General features: G+C 44.0%; 1 protein-coding gene across 2 annotated transcripts in view; it reads left to right on the top strand.

The window, feature by feature from the left end:
• Positions 1-238: 238 nt before the first annotated feature.
• The window catches only part of ORC5 (origin recognition complex subunit 5), a 119,715-nt gene continuing 100,340 nt past the window's right edge, over positions 239-19,613 (top strand). The window contains exons 1-4 of one of the 2 annotated variants that reach the window (XM_054988687.1): positions 239-297; positions 2,395-2,545; positions 12,936-13,028; positions 14,869-15,066. In XM_054988687.1, the coding sequence (XP_054844662.1) occupies positions 248-297; positions 2,395-2,545; positions 12,936-13,028; positions 14,869-15,066 (492 nt within the window). In that variant the 5' untranslated portion in view covers positions 239-247. Of the gene's footprint in view, positions 298-2,363; positions 2,546-12,935; positions 13,029-14,868; positions 15,067-19,613 lie in introns of both variants that reach the window. The other variant, XM_054988686.1, reaches the window with a different exon arrangement.

The following is a 19,613-nucleotide window of genomic DNA, read 5'->3' on the forward strand; positions in this document are numbered from 1 at the left end:
CCCCCCGCTTTACTGCGGCCACGACCCTCCTCCTGCCGCCGCCTCCCGCGCTTTCCTCCCCCCTCGACCTCTTCGACCGCCGCTTCCAGCGCCCCCTCAGCCGCATCCCTCCGCCCCGCCCCCTCCAGAAACGCCTCCAAGGCAAGTCTGGGCAACCGGGCAGAGGCTGTGGGGCTACACCTCCCAGCATAGCGCATGTGCCTCGAGCCGGCGCTTGCGCATTGGCGAGCGCAAGAGACGCTTCGTGATGTGTGCGCATGCCCCGCTCTGGCCGCGGTTACTTGGAGCGTCTGGCGGGTGAGTGTTTGGGGGTCGATGGTTGTCAGGCTCGTTAGTTGCCGCGGGCTCGCCGGGAAGACGAGAACGGCTTGTGGGGCCCGGGCGGTGAGGAGGCAGCGCTCTGATCTCAAGTGCCGAGGAGTGTTTGGATCGTGTGTATGTGGGAACGCGTGTTCGCTCCCCCCCCCCCCCCACTCAGCTTTAGACATCTGGCTGCGCTGAGCCCCTTTGGAAAAAAGAGAGGCTAGACACGGGTGTGGAAACCAGAGTTCGTGGTTTGGAAGCATTCTGCAAGTGTGCAGGACTCGCATGCAGGAGATGAGAAGTTGCATCCTGCTCCTGCGATCTTCCAGACTAGGCTGTTGTTTACCTGCAGTCATGCACGATTGCATTAGAATTCTGCTCCTGAGAGTCCTCGGCTCTTTTTTTAAAAAAAATATTTTAAAAGAAAAATACAAATAGCGATAGAAATTGCATAGAAACTTATACAAAATACAGAGTGCTAAATCTGAACTACAGCAGAAAAGTATATTCAAAATATGTGGCAATACAGCTAAATTATGAAATATTTCTCTTCCCCCTTTTCTTAGTTGCTTATACGTAAAATTTCATATCAGTAATCTTTAATCAGTAATCTATTCTGTATTTACTCAGCATTTTAAGGTATCTGTTATAATTAATCCATTTCCATATTCGCTATTCTTGATTTTTCTTAACTTCGAGCTCTGTAATGAAAGAAATCTTTCCATTTTTTTCCTGGCATTCCGATGTTGGCCTGTTATCCGTATAGGAAGTTAATTTAGCTATCGATGCATATTCATACACTTTATCCGTCCACTCTGATACATCTGGACAGGATTCTGTCTTCCATTTTACTGCATATAGTATGAAAAATTCACCATGTTCTTTTGCAGTACTGCTGGGTAGAATATTTAATAGCATATTTTGGGGGTTCAACTCCAACCAAAGCTTGAAGATCTTTTGCATCTCTTCATGTATTTTTATCCAGTATCTTCATTCTGCCTTGTTCCTGAGATCTTCCAGACTAGGATATTGTTTATCTATAGTTATGTAAGATTGCATGAGAATTCTGCTCCTGAGATTCCTCAGCTCTTACATTTTTTTAAGAGAATTTTGGTGTGCCATTGAGAAGAGCACATGTGGTGTATTTATTATTATTATTACTCCTCCTCCAACCTGTATTTAATTGAAAGGGAGACAACCCTGAATGTAAGATCTTACATGCAATTTTTTAAAATTATTGGACATAACTAACTTGTACACAAACGTAAGATGACTCCTCCCCTTTTCAAAGGCAACAGAACCAGTAACAAGAGTGGGAGGTCAATACAAGTTTAGAGAAATGAACGTTTTCACCTGTCCCTAGAGCATGCACCGAGTGAATAAATGCAGAAATGAGCATAAGTGTAGTACCACTAGTCAGATCAAGATCAGAACCAGTGCTTTGAGCTGTACCCAGAAACAAATTGCCAGCTGAAGGAGTTTACTCTGTAGGTGAAAGATCATTTTTGCATGCCAACTATTTTTTTATTGTGTTCTGACCCAGCTGAAGTTCTTGAACAGTCTTCCAAAGCAGATAACTTGTAGTCATTTGATCTGGATGGGATCAGATCAGAGTGAACTGTGGTCAAATCTCACTTTTTCAGAAAAGGCTGCAGCTGGTAACCAACAGAGAAGTTGGATAAAGTGGCCACAAATTATATCTGAACAGCCCCCTGTAGGAATGGATCTAAGAGGTCTTCCAAGTCGTGGACGTCCTTCGGGGGGTGAGGGGAAGCTGACTTCTGAATCCTGATATCTCCTCAGTCTTGTCTGGATTAATTTCTGTTAATGCATCTTGTAATGCAGACATATGCATGTTAGGTACTTCCTTTACTGTAAATATTTTAATCTACATATTGTGAATACAGCTTCTTAAAACCTAATAGACTTGTTATATTTATGTAGGGCCTGGTCCTGTGTGGTCTCAGGCTTCAACTGAACACTTAAGACAGCTGTTCTTGAAATAAAAACAGAGATTGGGGTTGTTTTGTACTTAGCTAGTTCTCTTGTCACAAGCACAGTTTCATCTTCATCTTCTTGCATCTTGGGAAGTGCCAGGAGAAAGCATCTTGCTACACCAACGGGAATTAAAATGCCTGCTTTCAAACACCGCGGGTATCCAGAAGAGGCGTTGCTTCGCTTGGAAGGCCTGGTGCCCTGTCGAGAATCTCAAGTGTCAACTCTGTTGTCAGTCTTTGGAGAGGTAACACATTTTGTCTGTCTTTTAAAATGGTTGCATTTCTTCCCCACCTTTCCTCTTTCTCCCTCCCCCTTAAGAAGCTTGATCATGTTTTGGGGCTGAAATCCAGGGCTTTTTTTTTCAGGGGGAACGCGGGGGAATGGAGTTCCGGAACCTCTTGAAAATGGTCACATGGCTGGTGGCTCCGCCCCCTGATCTCCAGACAGAGGGGAGTTGAGATTGCCCTCAGCGGCACGAAGAGCAATCTAAACTCCCCTCTGTCCGGAGATCAGGGGGCGGGGCCACCAGCCATGTGACCATTTTCTCTGAGGGCAACCCACTGAGTTCCACCACCTCTTTTCCCAGAAAAAAAGCCCTGCTGAAATCTATTTTTAAGTTAACATCTTTGCCTGCTGGAGAGCAAGAGGATTATCTAAAAGCTGTTCTGCTCCTGATATCTGATAAAGGAGAGAGAATATCAGGCTTGGAATGGGGAGATCTGGGTTGATAGATGGACTCAGCTGTGATATTCTCTGACTGGGAGTTAAACCCACTGAAGAAAATACTTCCAAGAAGAGATGTAAAATGTCTGGAAATTTTGAAGCCAAAGGGAAGGCCCTCCCCTTTGGAAAAGGAAATATTGAAAGATATGCAATACTTATTAGAGCTACTTCTTCAACTGATTGGAAAACACCGATTACATCATTTATAACTTAGCATATACAATTGTATTATTTGATATGTTTATGGAATTTAAAAATACAAATGTCTTCATTTTCTAAAAAAAATTGAAAATATACCCAGTGCCTGAGAAGGAATTGCAAACTAATGCATGTTATGCTATCATAGCATGCGGATTTAATTTTTGCCATCTGAAGGGCAGGAATAAATACAAGTTGAAGGTAGAAAATAAATTCTGAAGCAATCAAAAGTGTTAGGCAGACAAAAACACTCTCAAACAATCAATGTAGGACTTTAAGCATATCATATTGAAAACACTGAACTCATTAATAAGATATCATTAAATACATTATTGCTATAATTATTTACATTTAAACAGAAAAATATACTTGAAAATGCTGTATATGTCTACAGTTTACATAGGAGTTATCATTATCTAACACTATATTTTGTTTTACACTAAAAAGTTCATACTACTCATTTTGAGGAAAACATTGTCTTTCGTTTCACTCATTCACAAAGGGGAGGAAATCATAGGAGTTTTTTCCAGTATTCCCCCACATTGCCCAGTTTTTCCATTAGAAAAATTAAGAAAGTTTGAGGACTTTTCATGCTATCCATTTCAAGTGAGAAACCCCTTACCTTAAAAATCATTTTAGTTAACAAAGACTGGGAAATGATCTGGGCATGAAAGCTACTTAAATCTCCGGTAATTACTACAAGATTACAGACTTACAAAACAATCCATCGATGGTACCTAACCCCACAAAAATTGTCCAGAATATCCTCAGCCAAATCACTGCTATGCTGGAAAAAGTGCAGAGAAGTAGGAACATTCACCCACTGCTGGTGGCAATGTGTTTACATAAAGGAATTCTGGAAAAAAGTACTACATCGTATTACCCTAATAACAAACTACGATGTACCTTTTAAACCTGAGCTCATCTTTCTAGATCTTTGGCAAAGTCAACTGATACCACAAATAAAATGAGACCTGATTTCATCCCTCTTAGTAGCAGCTAAGACGGCCATAAGCATTGTGGCGGAACGGGCGCTGGCTCTCAGTCCGGGCAACTATGCCACCGTCAATGGCCTGCTAGCCCCGCCATACGCCTCCCACCGTCCCTGGTGGGCGTGGCTCACACTCTCCATCGCTGCCACCACTCACTGATTTGTACACCGCCTGACTGAGGGGCAGTGAGACCCCTCTGGCTGAATTTCCTTACTGGGAAATGAATTACCCAATCTTTGTTTGGGCCCTGGAGAATTGGCAACCCACCAAGGTCTAGCCGTATCAGTTTCTCCCAGGCTCCCTCCCTTCTTGTAGCGTGCCAAGTGGGGGAGGTTACGTGGTCAGCACCACAAGGGTCTTTATGTTCAAAAAGTGTAATTTAATAACTATATACAGAGCACTATATACAAAGCAGGTAAAGGCACAACGCATAGGGGTAGACCCCCCTTTCCAGAACCCCTAGGGCAGAAAATTAAACTGAAGAGAACCGCTGTCTGCTTTCCCTACCACACTGTCTCCTACTCTACCTTAAGGGGTTGGGGGTCTCAGGGAAGGTTCCCCCTTCCTTTCCTTTCTGTTGCCTCCCAGGCCCTCCACATTTAGGGCCTAGGCACTCGGGTTTCACCCAAAAGCAGGAGCCTCTCCTTCTTCAACCAAGAAGGTGACTGGTTTTCCCTCAGGATCGGCTGGGTATCTCTATTCAGGCTCCACCCCTTATTTTTCCCGCACTTTCTTGGCCCGGGGCAGGTGGGAGCTGTAGTCCAGAAAGAAGGGCATCCCATACCAAGACTTCTGCAGGCCCCTCCCTGGCACTACAGCCCATTAAACCTCATGGGGAATATTTTTTTTTCTCTTTAAGACAGATTAACTGCTAGCAGCACTCATTTCACCTTTGGCAACCATTTCGTTACAAGCATCAAGATGGAAATCCCAACATCCACCTACCCTAAACACCTGGTTTATAAAGGATAGGAGACACCTGATAATGGAGAAGATATCAGACAAACTTCAACAGGCAGAAAATTAGCCCAAACTGTCCAATTTCTCAGAAAAGTGGCACTCATTTATAGAATATCTTTCTAGTAATGACTTGCAAACATTAAAAACACCCTATCAAACATTCATAAACATAGAACTTTAATTACAAAGAAAATGTATTAAATATAATACTTAACTCCCTCCTAATCTGTCACTCCCCTCCTTGCCCTGCCCTGCCGTCCTGGCTCCTCACAGGGACCGCCTTGTTGGTCCCAGCCGATGGGCCTATGTTCCTGGGGCTCCTGCCAAGGTCTCAGAAAGGGTGTGCACCTGGCGGTCTCCCTCTCTCTGCTTGCCATGCTTCACCTCAGATGCTGGCCCTTAGCTCCAGGGTCAGCCACCTACTCTCCTCCTTGACCTGGCTTGGAGCCCTCTCTTTTGTCCCTATCCCTGTTAACTACTCCCGCCTCCTCGTCTTGCACCCAGCCCCCAGGCTAAGCCCATCAACCTCACCAATCCTGGCCACACCACTGTTCTCCAACCCCCCCCCCCCGGCCCCTCATCGCGCAGCCTTTCTGTTAATCCCTCTTGTCCCCTATCGGAGTTCTCTCTCTGTGTGTGATGGAGTTGCTGGTGAATCCTCCCCTCCCGGGGTTTGGCTTGTCCTCTCCCCCGCCCCTGACTCTGCCATCCTGGGTATGCTCGGGCTCCACCCTGGCCAGGCCCTGGGGCGTGTCCCCTTGGGTTGGTGTCTGTGGGCCCTGCATTTCGCCGCCTTCCATCCTGCTGCAGTGTGCTGCTTGCAGCTGGCGCTGACTGCCACCAGCTCTGGGGAGGTCGTTTTTCCCTTCTCCCTGCTGGCTGGCTGTTGCCCGGCGCAGCAGCAGGTCGGTGTTCTGCCGTGGGCAGGCCCTGCAAAGTTATAGCATGTATGAGCGTTTCATGGATTCATGCTAATAGATGGCAACAAATGATAATAATATGCAGCTTTCATGTAGGCTGTTTTTACACTGCTTACCAGTCACGGAACATCATGCCAAGCTCCTGGAACGACAGCATCTTTCTGGCGTGATTTCATGCGAGACAGTTCTCGCGCGAAATTGTGCCAGGAAGACGCTGTCGTTCCGGGAGCTTGGCGTGATGTTCCGTGGCCAGTAAGCAGTGTGAAAACGGCTGTAGTCTCTAAGTGTGAAAACTCCATCACAAAACTTTCTCATTCTAGTGTTCTCTCCTTGTTCTGGTTAACCCTGGGGTTCTTTGGAAACCTTCCACAGGTTTTTCAATGAGAAAATCAGTAATGGAAGATTTTCTGAAACGTTGATTGCCCACCAAACTTGCCACTACTATCCTTCCATAGTATGCAGCCACAGGGAAAGTGTTAGGTGTGTTCTAGGAATGGTTTAGGCAAAAGTAAGGACCAACAACTGGCCCATGAGATGGTGTCTTGCTTATGTGCTTAAGGATTTTTTGTGATGTTCCATGTCAGCTATCCTGAGCTTCCTTGGCTGATAAATGGATGTGGAAAGGATCCTCTTTGTCAAATGTTTGTAAGAATTATTGCCATGAAGGCTGTATAAGGCAGAAGATGATGAAGTAAAAGCAGGCTTACATATTGATTGGTTTATTCAGCACGTGCTGGAGACCTTACAAGCTCAAAAATGGCATGCTGGTTCTGCTGAATGTAACCTTTGTGCTGTAGGAAATACTTGCCCTAAGTTCCTTGGTCAGAGTTTGCTGCAGTGGGAGGGTGCAAGTAAAAACAAAGGAGTTAGTGAGGAAAATTCCATTCTAGTTCAGAAAACATATTTGCATCACTAGGCTAGCAGGTTACTGAGGGTCTTATCTGTAGGGGTCATGAAACAGACATCTCTGACATTCTGAAACAAACCAGTTGCATATTCCTAGAACATACCACATACGTGACAAAAACCACTCCCGTTATGGAATCCTGTGGATCCCCATGGTGTCCATCTGGCTAAAGGGGCAGGGGGCCAACCTAGTCCGAGGTGCCCGGCCTTGCTGAGCTTGTGACATTTTTGGAATTTCGAGAGACAGTAGTGAGCTCTGCTCCAAAATGACTGCTCCTAGACAGGCATCCTCCTGTGATGGGGCAGCTTTTTCCAAATGGGCACTCCTTTAAACCCAAAGGTTGCCCCCCGGGGTTTCCTGAAGCATCTCTTACAGTGAGGCTGAGAAAAGCCAGAACTGGCTGTTTGCTTTGATGAAGAAACAAGTCAGTGCCCGGAACAGGGCACCGTGGCATTAGAGGTTGCCATGTCAGACTTGCGAAAAGATTAGTGCCTGAGGAGTGGGGAATTCTTGGCTTGCAGTTTTTCTTGACTATGCAAGAGCGCTCTTTTAAGGAAGCAAATAATTCTGTTTCCTTTATAGTATAATGGGATTAGCCTGGCGTTCTGTGGGAAATACGGCGTTGTTTCCCTGCATGACTTTTATGCAACAGGCATTTAACTGTGTTGATTGACTGCTGCGTAGTTGGAGGTGTTACCTTTACCTGCGCGCTTCTGTAATGATGCATCATATTTATACAAGCCCTTGTGGGGAATAAGGGTGTCACTCAGTTCACAGCGCTGAGGTGGATGTCAAGTTTGCTGCTGCTGCTGCATTGAATTTTGCCAGGAGGGCATCTAACACATGCGTCAATGAAAACTTGTCTCCGGGAGGCCCAAGTTTTTATTTTTCTCTCAAACTTGCAGGATCAGCTCTCCATTGGTCCCTGGAGAATGAATTTGTTAAGCCCTCTCTTCAGGAAATATTGCATGACTTGAAGGTGCGGAGTGATTTCTGTCCTGTGCAGAGTGACTTCTGTCTAAGCCCATCATGCTTGGGTGGGAGTAACTTTGCTTAGAGTTGCACTCTTGCTGGTCTACTCGGGCATTAGTTTTAAGTTAGTAACTTGTTCTGCAGTGCAGTCCTAAGCAGGAAGTGAGAAGCGAGGGGGATTTAATCCCTAGTAAGTGTGTTCTGGATTGGAGCCAGTCTCCCAAAAGGCATTCTCTCTGGAAATACGGGCCTTTTTCTTTTTCAGTGCTGTGGCTTTTGCGTTAGTTTCAGTTGCTCTGTATTGTATCTTAGGTGAAGGTCAATCAGTGTTGCCAAGATATGTTTTTTATCCTTGGGGGGCAGCTTATGACAACTCAGAGAATATCTGAACTAGAAAATTTTCTGAATTTTGTGCTATAGTTAGTAAAACTTTTAATTGCTTGGCTGTCCTTATCTTTTATATATTTTAAAACAAATCTATATACTTTCTTAATTTTTTAGGTTAGTGAAAATTGGTTTATAGACCAAAATATTGAGTGTACCTGGTTTAATGTGACAGCAATACTTTACCAGCTATTTTGTGGGTATTGTTTTCAACCATTTTTTGAAGCTACAAGATTCCTGTGTTTGTATGCATTATTTAACAATACATTGCATTGTTAGTTTGAGATAGTGGACCACCGATGTAATTGTTGAACTGCATTTGATTGTTAGTTTTATTCTGATACATGGTGTTTTATTTATTGTATTAATTTCATGATATTGCTGATTGTGTGTCCATATGCATACATATATCCTCCCTCCTTTCTCTTCTTTCTCTGAATAACTAACCAGAACCTTTGTCAGGGTACAGGAATTCTGCTGTCATTTCTGGTCTACAGGGCAAGTTTGTAAAATTTCCAGTCTGGAAAATCTGAATATGAGAGTGGACCTGGTTCCATTCCCCTGCCTGGGTAAGGGCTCCATGTATAGGATGACATAGGAACTTTCATACTTTGGATTTCTACAATCCACCCATGTTAACAGGTGCCAGCATCACAGAAATAAAGTCTATGAAGCTGCTCTGAGGCTGGGGTGAGTCCTGCGTGGTGGCAGTATGCTCTGGCCAGATGTAAACATGGCTGGGCTGGCAGTGGTACATTGCTGCTATTGGGTGGGCAGGACCCAGACCTTGTGCACTCAAAAGGAGGGTGTGACCCGAACCCAGGGGAGGAAGGGGGCCTTAATGCTGAGGGAAGCGGGTGGTAGGGATGAGTCCTAAAAGTGAGAGGACATCTTGTAGAGGGAGGCAGGGCTTCTTGGGGGCTGCCAGAGTGGAGGAGGCAGTAGGCACAGCAATTTAATGCCACAACTCAGTCAGTCAGCTGGGAGGGCTGCAGAAGGCACAGGAGAGTACTCAAAAGCGCCTGTCCTCTCAAGACCACCAGTTTCCCCCATAGGGAATAATGGAGATTGGAGGTGGATAGGGGCACCTTCTTGGGGGGGGCACAAAATGGCCCCCCTGAAGTCCAATCTCCCTGAAACTTGGGGGTCTTGAAAGGACACATAGGAGTAGGTCCCCTGCTAGTTTGGTACATTTTGCTTGTACCCCCAGCCTCCTAGAAAGCCCCACTAGTTTCCCCCATAGGGAATATTGGAGATTGGATGTGGATAGAGGCACCTTCTTTGAGGAGCCATAAAATACCCCCATTTGAAACTTGGATGGTCATGAAAGGAGAGTTAGGAGAAGGTCCGCAGCAACTTTGGTATTATTAGGAAACAAAGTGCCCTCCCCCAGGCCTCCAGATAGCTAGACGCAGCGTTCCTCTTTGGAAACAATGGCCAAATCTTTCCTAATAATCTCGAAACAGTTTAAATACCTGGGTTTCAGGCTTTCCTGATTTTTTCCCTGCTTTGGTAAACCCAAAGCAGGAAACCCAAATATATGCTGAAGCGCACACCCCTAGCCTGTACCATATGTTCTGTTGTATATGTAATGGGTGGGTGAAGGCCCACTGCCCCACAATGAGTACTGCACGCACACACACTTGATCCTAGCCAGAAGACCAAGGTGCTGTCCACAATGAATACAATACATCCAGATTGAGGATTGCATGCTCAATGAAACTATAAGGAAACACATGAGTATTGTTATCCCCAAGGGCTGTGGATGGTTTTAGTCTGAGTGGGGAGCCAGGGTGTATGTGGGGGAGAAAGGGTCTGTTTAACCCTTTCCTCACCAGTCATTTGTCTGCTCACAATTGCCTCTTTTCCAAGACTTTTTTTGTGTCCCTGGAGGGGAAGAAAGATGGTGGAGGGGAGAAAATTCCACCCTGAATTCTGTTGGTTTTCAGACTGAGGTGTTAGGATCCAGCCATCTCTCCCATGTCCTGCATGGCTATACCATTTTGGTTATCTGTTCACACACTGCACAGTCCAGTTCCTTTTCATGGGAGCAGGCCAGTCTCTGAAAAATTGATTTCTTACATTAGGAGTTTTTCTCCGTCTTTCCATTTGTCGATTTACCTGGAATCACTCAGAGCTAAATCAAAAAGAGTCCAGTAGCACCTTTAAGACTAACCAATTTTATTGTAGCATAAGCTTTCGAGAATCAAGTTCTCTTCGTCAGATGCCTGATACAGAGACTGGTCAAATACAGAAGAGGAGGAGAGAGAAGAGGCAATTAGGGGGAGGAGGGGGGGAGCAATCAAAACATTCCTTTGCTAGTATATGTAAACATCTCCTTTTAGTGTGTGTATCAGTTGGCTTCAAAGGAGTTTGCCCTGTTAGTTTGTAGCAGCCAAACAGCTAGACCATCCAATTCCAATGCAGTATGGGCCTTCGATAACCACAGCTCTCCCTGCCAGATGCATCTGACAAAGAGATCTGTGGTTCACGAAAGCCCACGCCAGGTGCCACTGAGCTCCCCCAGACCCCACCTCTGTAAAGGAAATCTGTTACCTGTGGTAATGTGATAACCATTCATAGTCCCTATTCAGTCCCAGCTTGACAGAGTCAAATTTGCATATGAATTCCAGTTCAGCAGCCTCCCGTTGGATTTTGTTTTTGAAAGGTTTCTGTTGAACTACAGCGACCTTTAAGTCTTTGATGGAACGTCCTGGTAGATTGAAGTGTTCTCCCACTGGTTTCTGGACGTTTCCATTTCTAATGTCAGATTTGTGTCCATTTATTCTTTTGCGTAGAGGTTGGCTGGTTTGTCCAATGTACAGAGCAGAAGGACATTGTTGGCACATGAGGGCATATATCAGATTGGAGGATGAGCAGCTGTAAGAGCCAGAGACAGTGTAGTTGATGCCATTGGGTCCTGTAATTGTATTCCCTGGGTAGATATAGGGGCAGAGCTGGCATCTGGGTCTGTTGCAGGGCCTGGTACCTGTGCTGGTGACTCTGCTGGCCGATTCATGGTTGTGAGTGAGAAGTCGTTTAAGGTTGGGGGGCTGTCTGTAGGCAAGGAAAGGTCTTCCACCCAGGGCTTCTGAGAGAGAGGTATCATTTTCCAGGATGGGTTGTAGCTCACTGATGATACGTTGGATGGGTTTGAGCTGGGAGCTATAGGTGACAACCAGTGGTGTTCTGTTGTTAGTTCCTTTAGGTTTGTCCTGGAGTAGACTGTTTCTGGGTACTAGTCTGGCCCTATTGATTTGTTTCTTCAATTCATTTGGTGGGTACTGTAGTCCCAAAAATGCTTGTTGTAAATCTCTTAAGTGTGAATCTCGGTCGAGAGCATTGGAGCAGATACGGTTGTAACGTAAGGCTTGGCTGTAGACAATAGACCGAGTGGTATGTTTAGGGTGGTAGCTGGAGGCATGTAGATATGACTATCGGTCTGTTGGTTTCCGGTATAAGGTGGTATTTATTCATCCATTATGTAGTTGTACAGCTGATACCTCTAGATTGGAAAGGGCAAATGAGCCAGCTGTACTCTGACATGGCATCCTCTGGAGCGTTTCCTTGAGTCACACCCCAACGTTTCTTCTCGTTCTGCCTGTGGTGACCCTGGTGTTGGAAAAATGAAGGGCTGTTTAGTGTTCATGATAGCAACCCCTTGCCTTACACTGAACACAGTTCAGTCTCCAGTGCTGTGCATTCAGTTCTTCAAATCTCCCTCCAAAACCACTTTCTGTTGTGCAACTCCGATTGACTTAGGGTTCTCAGCTTCCAGGGGATAGCTGGTGATCTCCCGAAATTACAGCTGATCTCCAGGCAACAGGGATCAGTTCCCCTGGAGAAAATGGCTGCTATGAACGGTGAACTCTATGGCATTATACCCCACTGAGGCTCCTCCCCCTCCCCAAACCCTGCCTTCTCCAGGCTCCACCCCCCAGATCTCCAGGAATTTCCCAGCCTGGACCTGGCAACCCTACACTGAGTGCATGGTCTTCCACCCAACCTCAGCAAAGTCAGTGACTGCATTTGTGTCTCCCTCTATTCTTTCCTCACTTTCAGACTTCAAGTTGTAAGCTCCATGGAGCAAGGACCTCCCCCTTTTCCTAATGTAAAATGCATTGTGCATTGATGGTGCTGAACAGGTAACAGAGCAATATTCCTCTGTGGTCTTACCCTGCCTGCGTCGTCTGAAAGGGCAGCTCAGCCTGTGACACAGTGAGCTGCAGTCACAATGTGTTTCAAAAGCAACCAGTTCCAAGTCTTCGGGCACAAGAGACCTTGGATTCTGTTACCCCACACACTCCAGTGCTGACCATTTCCAAACACTGTAGTGTCTTGGGATCATTCAGTGCTTCAGGCCATTCCTGCTGTTGAATTCTGTTCTCAAGTAGTTGATGGACTGTAAAATCAAAGGGAGAGTCTGCTGCAGAGGATCCTGATTGCTATGAGTCCCTTTGTTCATCAGCTTTTCATCTAGTAGAAAATCTGATGACTCGAAGTTCTGTAAATCTTTCCGCTGAAGAAAGGCCAATGCTTTAAACAAAGACTAAATACATCTATATCTTTTTTGCCTAGCGTCAGCATTTTAGCTTTCCAGCCCTTTTCATCTATGGACATACATCCAGTGGAAAGACTTATGTGATGCAAACTCTTCTGAAAACCTTAGAGGTAAGACAAATAACTACACTTTGCTTTGCATTGGAAAACACTGAAGTTTTGATAAAAAAGGATCTATGAAACAGGTTTTTTCCTGCTGAGATCAACATTACTGATTTTGGCCGTGTGCTGGGAGGCTTGTGGATGGGCGAGTAGTCCCAGCTTAGCATCCTCTCCTGCTGAGGCTCAACCTGCACAATGAGTATTGATTAGGGGTGTGCACCAGGGAAATATTCGGTTTTCCCGCTTCGGGTTTACTCAAAGTGAGAAAAAGATTCGGAATAACCTAAAACCTGAAGTGGCAAGCCGCTTCGGATTCGGGTTATCGGAAGCGTTTCGGTATGCTTCATAATGATTTGGTATGCTTCATAATGATTCGTAATGATTTACTATTTTTTATTGAAAGTTTTATATGATTAAAAACAAGCCTTAAAAACTACAATTGCACATATACTATAAAACAAACAAAAACAATCAATATACAAAAACATACATAATACAGAAATAAAACAACAAAAACAATCTAAACTAAAACGTTTCCAATTTTCTCCAAAATAAATATTCATATATCAAATCTATACTTTCTCTAGGTAATAATTAACAGTTCTCTTTTTCTAATGTCAAAATCCTTAATCCAGAAATCATCAAATTGTTATTTATTTCATATAGTCTATGAAGAGTTTTCATTCATCAACAAACTTTATTTATATTATTTATAGTTTGCCTTTCTCATTGACACTTAAGGTAGTGTAAGTCAGTGCAATCAATAGAATAAGACTTCTGATAAGAAAGTAATACTAGTATTACAGAAATCTGAAAACAAAGCGTAAGTATTAGACATGATATGTTAACTATGGCTGAAGGTTAAATTACAGAGGTTGAAAACAATGTAGTGAGAACAAGATAAGACATACAGTAAATAGATAACATATACCATACAAAGTAGTGTAGCCTACAGTCCCTTTATTAAAGCACCTTGAACTCATATATCATAATACTGCCTTTATAAATATGCCTCCTGATCAATTCTGCTTTACATGGTTTGCAGAATGCCAGAAGTCTGGAGGGCCTGCTTGACCTTTTCAGGCAGGTCATACCACACGGTGGCACTTGTTGATCTCACTCCTTTTTAGCCGGTACCTGCAGAAGGCCGTACTCTGATGAGCAAAGCTGTCATGGGGTGGGGAGGTAGTCCTACAGATACGAGAGTCGAAGACCATGAAGGAATTTATATGTGACAGCCAGAACCTTAAATTGAGCCTAGTAACTGATGGGCAGCCGGTGGAGTGACTGCAGAAGGGTGTAATATGCATGTTCCACCTACGTAGCTCCTGAGAGTAGCCAAGTAGTGCCTTGATTAGTTCACCTACATTCCAGTGGCTTCTCTTGCTCACTTTCCTGAACTGTGTAAAATATGTTGACATCTCAAAAGATCCCCTAAGCATTGTTATGGCTTGCGAAGCAATCCTGAACAGAGTTGCACTTTTCTAAATCCATCGGCTTTAATAAAATTAGAGGAGTATAACTGTGTCCATCGGTTTAGATTTCCTGCATGGAAATCAGCTGATAAATGGGACTAGAACTCATTTCTGATCCCAATTAAGCAACTGATCGTTTTGGCCAATTGGGCACAATTTGTAAGTGAGAAACCTGACATTTTGGCATCCTTGGAGCCAGGCAGCAAAATGGTTGTCCACCTTGCCAACTTCTTTTGCTAATTATCTGGGTATGAACAAGGACCCATAGTTTTAGGGTAAGAAATGTAAACGGGTATCGCTCCCTATTTTCAGCTGTAGGCTGATTCTTGTGCGGACAGAATCTCAAGCCATCCTGAACTCATTCTTCTCCTCAGCTTCCCTACGTGTTTGTCAACTGTAATGAATGCTACGCTTCAAGGCTGCTTCTGGAGGAACTTCTGAGACAGCTGCAGCGTCTTTCCTCCGAGGAAGAGGATCTGGCCCCTGTGTCCTGTGACTCCTTCAATGACTTCATTCGTTTCTTTAAGCAGAGGACTATGATGCTTGATCTCCAGAATCAAACTGTCTATGTCGTAAGTCTGTACATCCTCTTGTGAGCCAGCTTTTAAATGTGAGCGAGGGCCTCATGAAGTTGTAGGAACTGGTTCTTGTGCTGCTGCTTTGTGTGGCAAAGTCCCCATGAGCTCAGTTTTGTGAGGTGAATATTTTATTGGAATGTATTTTCAGAAGGCTGGAGCTCATATTTTTAGAGTTCAGATAAGCACTGAAAACTACATTTGCTGTGCATTATAAAAATCACCCTTTAGAATGCAGTGAGGCTGTGTATTCAGTTTGATAAACTCAGGGCTTTTTTTCAGCTGGAACGCGGTGGAACGGAGTTCTGGAACCTCTTGAAAATGGTCACATGGCTGCTGGCCCCGCCCCCTGATCTCCAGACAGAGGGGAGTTTAGATTGCTCTCCGCGCCACCAAGTGGCGCGGAGGGCAATCTCAACTCCCCTCTGTCTGGAGATCAGGGGGCGGGGCCAGCGGCCATGTGACCATTTTCTCCGAGGGCAACCCACTGAGTTCCACCACCTCTTTTCCCAGGAAAAAAAGCCCTGGATAAACTGATGTAAATATAACTTTACAACAAAGTAATGTGAGAATAAATGCTAAAATGCAAGTACTGATCATCAGGGTTTGGGATTATTTCTTTCTGCAATTTGTTAGGTGGTGTCCTGTGCATTTAGACTCGCTTAGTACAGCATTGAAGTCTATCTTGGAGATTGGATAAGGGAGATTCTGATGGATCTGACTATCTTGTGGATGACTAATTTGCAGAAAGCTGGTCTTGTTCTCCTGGCTGAATATTCCAGATCTACTGGAACAGCCCCAGATACTCAGGATTATGAGACAGTTCCACAAAATAATTTAATTAATGTTACTGACTTTTACATTTCATTGAAATAGAGGTTGCAGGTAGCCAGGTCCAAAGCAAACTCCCCAAACAAAACCTGTATCATAACTTTTATTAGGAGCAGCTAAAATCACACATAACTGTGTGAGCCTTTGAGTTCTCCAGAACTCTTCAAGCAAAACGTAAAACAGAGTGGTGGGGAAGGAGAAAAGCAGATGTTTCAGGCGCTGTGGGCTTGTGGGAAGAAGGGAGAATGGTAGCCTCCATTTGAAAATATAAACCAGCAACTGATCAACTGTTTCTCTAGCACTAGATGCAATAATCAGTTCCTTAGGGTAGAGAAACAATGTAGCATTCGTTGTATTTTCAGAGTTAGAGATTTGTTTTAGAAACAATTTTGAAATTCCTGAATCTGGACATGAAAAATGAGATTCTTTAACTGGAGGAAGATAGCCTGGGAAGAGACTGATCTTATGGAGAGTCCAATGAGGGGAAGCCCCTTCCCTTCTGCAGTAGGAGTTGAGGGGGGTCAGCCATCCATCTAGGAAGCCAGCTGCTAGCACAACTAGGGACCTGAGCCTTTAAGTCGGGTAGTGCCCTTTATTAACGCTTGGCTCATTATGGAAGCCTCTGCTTGCCAGCAAGGGGAACTCTAAGCCTTTACGATGAGATCTTGAGGAGGCCAAATGCGATTCAGCCTTGGCCAGTCACTGCATGATTACCCACAGCTAACATGAGTAACCGGGTGGATTCTGGATCAATCTGATGTGAGTGGCAAAGACGACAGGGAAGAGCAGGAAAGTTGCCTGTGGTTTGGCAGAGCCTTCAAGCTCCTAAAACCATCCAGCCCTTTTCAACCTCCTGCTCTTCTAGGAATAAATGCTGGATTAACCATATCCTTTAGTATTTCAGTACAGAATTTGAGACCTGTGGCTTGAAAAGAAGGTTGTCCTGTAAAAAACACACAGGACAAATGGCCACTGTAAGCAGGTTGTCCATTAAATGTGTTATTATTGGAAGGGACTGTAGTACAGAGAGATTGAATGGGTCAGTTAAGGATAGAGATTTGAATGGGAAGGAATAGGAAGGCTTCCATAAATCTTGTGTTTGGGGAGAAAGAATTGATAGGTTTGAAAAAGCTGTTAATTTTATGAATTCTACAGTTGAAGAGTAAGATTTAAAATGAGTTTCTTTGCTATAAAAGTGGTAAGTGTGCCTGAATAAATAATGGAGCATGTAGGGATAACCAGAGCAATAAAAAATTAATTGGGCAACATAATGCTTCATAGCCTGTAAAAGAATAGACGGCAAAGGAAGGGACTCTAGCTGAAAGATCATTGCAATACCTTGTACTGAAAATAGCTAATGTTAGAGCACCAATTAATGGTGGGGCATTGTGAGTAGATTGTGTTTCTTTCAAGAGAAAGTTCTCATTCTAAACTTTTGAGTAAAACTGGGACAGTAGTATCACCGTGAAAATCAGGTGCTAATACTAGGGTGTGCTAGATCTCGGACGAGGGGGGGCTCTACACAACGGGTCCCCTCCCGATCCTTGAGGTCCCACCCTGTGACGGGTCGGCTACAATCTCTGCGGCAGTTCTGGGGCCAATTCGGCTGGCATAAGACCTACATACCCAAGCTTCGATTGGGGGAAGAAACGGAGAGGAGAAGTTAAAATCGAAACAGCGATTACAACCCGAGAAAAGTGAATGAGAAGGTAAAGATCACTATCTTCTGTTACGGGACAGATTGATTAAAGCAGAGAGGAATAAAAGTAGATTTTCAAACTGCAACAGGCTAACGATAAAGAGGGGAAGACTCGGCAAGAGTTGTATTTGAAAAGAGACTCAGTTTAAAGAAGTTATTAAAGGAATTGGACTATTGTTTTGAATACTTGCGGTTATGGAGCTGTGAGAAAAAGACACCATCGCGAGACCTACTGTGGGAAGTTGGGAGACAGGAAGTGTGTAACAACAATAGAGTTGCTGGAGAGAAGCGGCCCTTGCTGGAGGGCAGGAAGAAGGGAATCGCCATCTTTGAAAGGGGAAGGGTCGCGGCCTCAGCGGAAAAGGAAGTAGGCCATCTTGGTTTGCAAAATCATAGAGAAACCATAGAGAAAAGACGCCCGACATTTTGGACTCTTTAAAATTTAATTTCTGTAAGAAGATCGGGACATTTGAAATAAAAGGACATTAAATTTTACGCCACGGAGTTAAGGAAGAGAGCGGACTCGTGGGAGCGAGCCAAAGCAAGCCCCACGATGTCAAAAAAAGAGTGGCAATCGGCAATAGAAAACCTGGATAAAAAACTTTTAGATGTGATTAAAGAACTTAAGGACACGAAATTGGAGCTGATTAAAGAGGTTAAAGAGGTAACACAGACAGTAAAATCGGAGCTGTCAGAAGTGAAAAAAAGTATGGAAACAATACAAAGTGAACTACAAGGAACGCAGCAGAGAGTTAAAACAGTAGAAGACGCGATGGAGAACTTAGCAGACACGCAACAAACAGAGATGAGACTGATGAGGGGGAGAATGTCAGTTGCAGAAACTAAACACATGGAGAAGCAGTTACGTTTTTGTGGCTTGCCAGAAGTGGAAGGAAAATCAGCGCAAGAACAGATGACTGAGGTGTTAGCTGAATACCTGGGGAAGGAGGAGGAGGAAGTTGTGGCTATCCTAGATGTGGCATATTGTGTGAACTCGAGAATTGCAACCCAGAGGAAATTACCAAGAGACGTGATTGTGCAGTTTACGACACGAAATATGAAAGAGAAGATTGTGACAAAACAGTTTCAAGATCCATTGGAGATTGATGGCAAGATGATTATCATAATGAAGGAATTACCCAGGTCAGTGTTATCAGATCGGAAAAAATACAAAGTGTTAATTCAGATCTTGAAGGACATGAAAATCAGGTACAGATGGGAATTACCAGAAGGTGTGTCCTTTGAGTTTGGAGGGGCCAAAAAGCGCATCAGATCTGAGCGAGAGATGGAGCGATTTATAAGGGACAATGAAAAAGACTTACCAACAAGACTATGAGTATGGAGTGTAAAGTTTTATCTTGGAATGTAAATGGACTAAACTCACCGAATAAGAGAAAAAATATTTTCCACTGGCTATTAAAACAAAAATGTGACATTGTTGGTTTGCAAGAGACCCATATCAGAAAGCAGGATGTAAAATATTTAAAATCAGGAAAATTGGGCAAAGAATTTGTAGCGGCCTCCAACAAGAAAAAAAGAGGAGTGGTGTTGTACATAAAAGAGGAGCTACAGCCAAAACTTGTAATGAAAGATGTGGAAGCCAGGTTTATTGCAGTGGAATGTACTTGGGACTTAAAGAGAGTGTTGGTAGTCGGAGTTTATGCACCTAACGGTGCAAAGGAAAGCTTCTTTGAGGATTTGAGGAAGCAACTAGATGATCTTTCATACGACCAGATAATTCTTGCCGGAGACTTCAATGGAGTGACGAACTTGGAACTAGATAAAAAGACAACAACTGCACAAAAGAAAAGAGGACTATTACCAAAGCTCTTTTTTGACTTGATACAACAGGAGACTTTAGAAGATGTATGGAGAAGAGAATATCCTAAAAGTAGACAATTTACTTTTTATTCTGCAAGGCACTGTACACTATCAAGAATTGATATGATCTGGGCCTCAAAAGACTTAGCGTTATGGACTAAGGAGGTAGAAATAATGCCGATGGTAGGCTCAG

The sequence above is a fragment of the Eublepharis macularius genome, chromosome 9, assembly GCF_028583425.1.
Source record: "Eublepharis macularius isolate TG4126 chromosome 9, MPM_Emac_v1.0, whole genome shotgun sequence".
Classification (NCBI taxonomy): domain Eukaryota; kingdom Metazoa; phylum Chordata; class Lepidosauria; order Squamata; family Eublepharidae; genus Eublepharis; species Eublepharis macularius.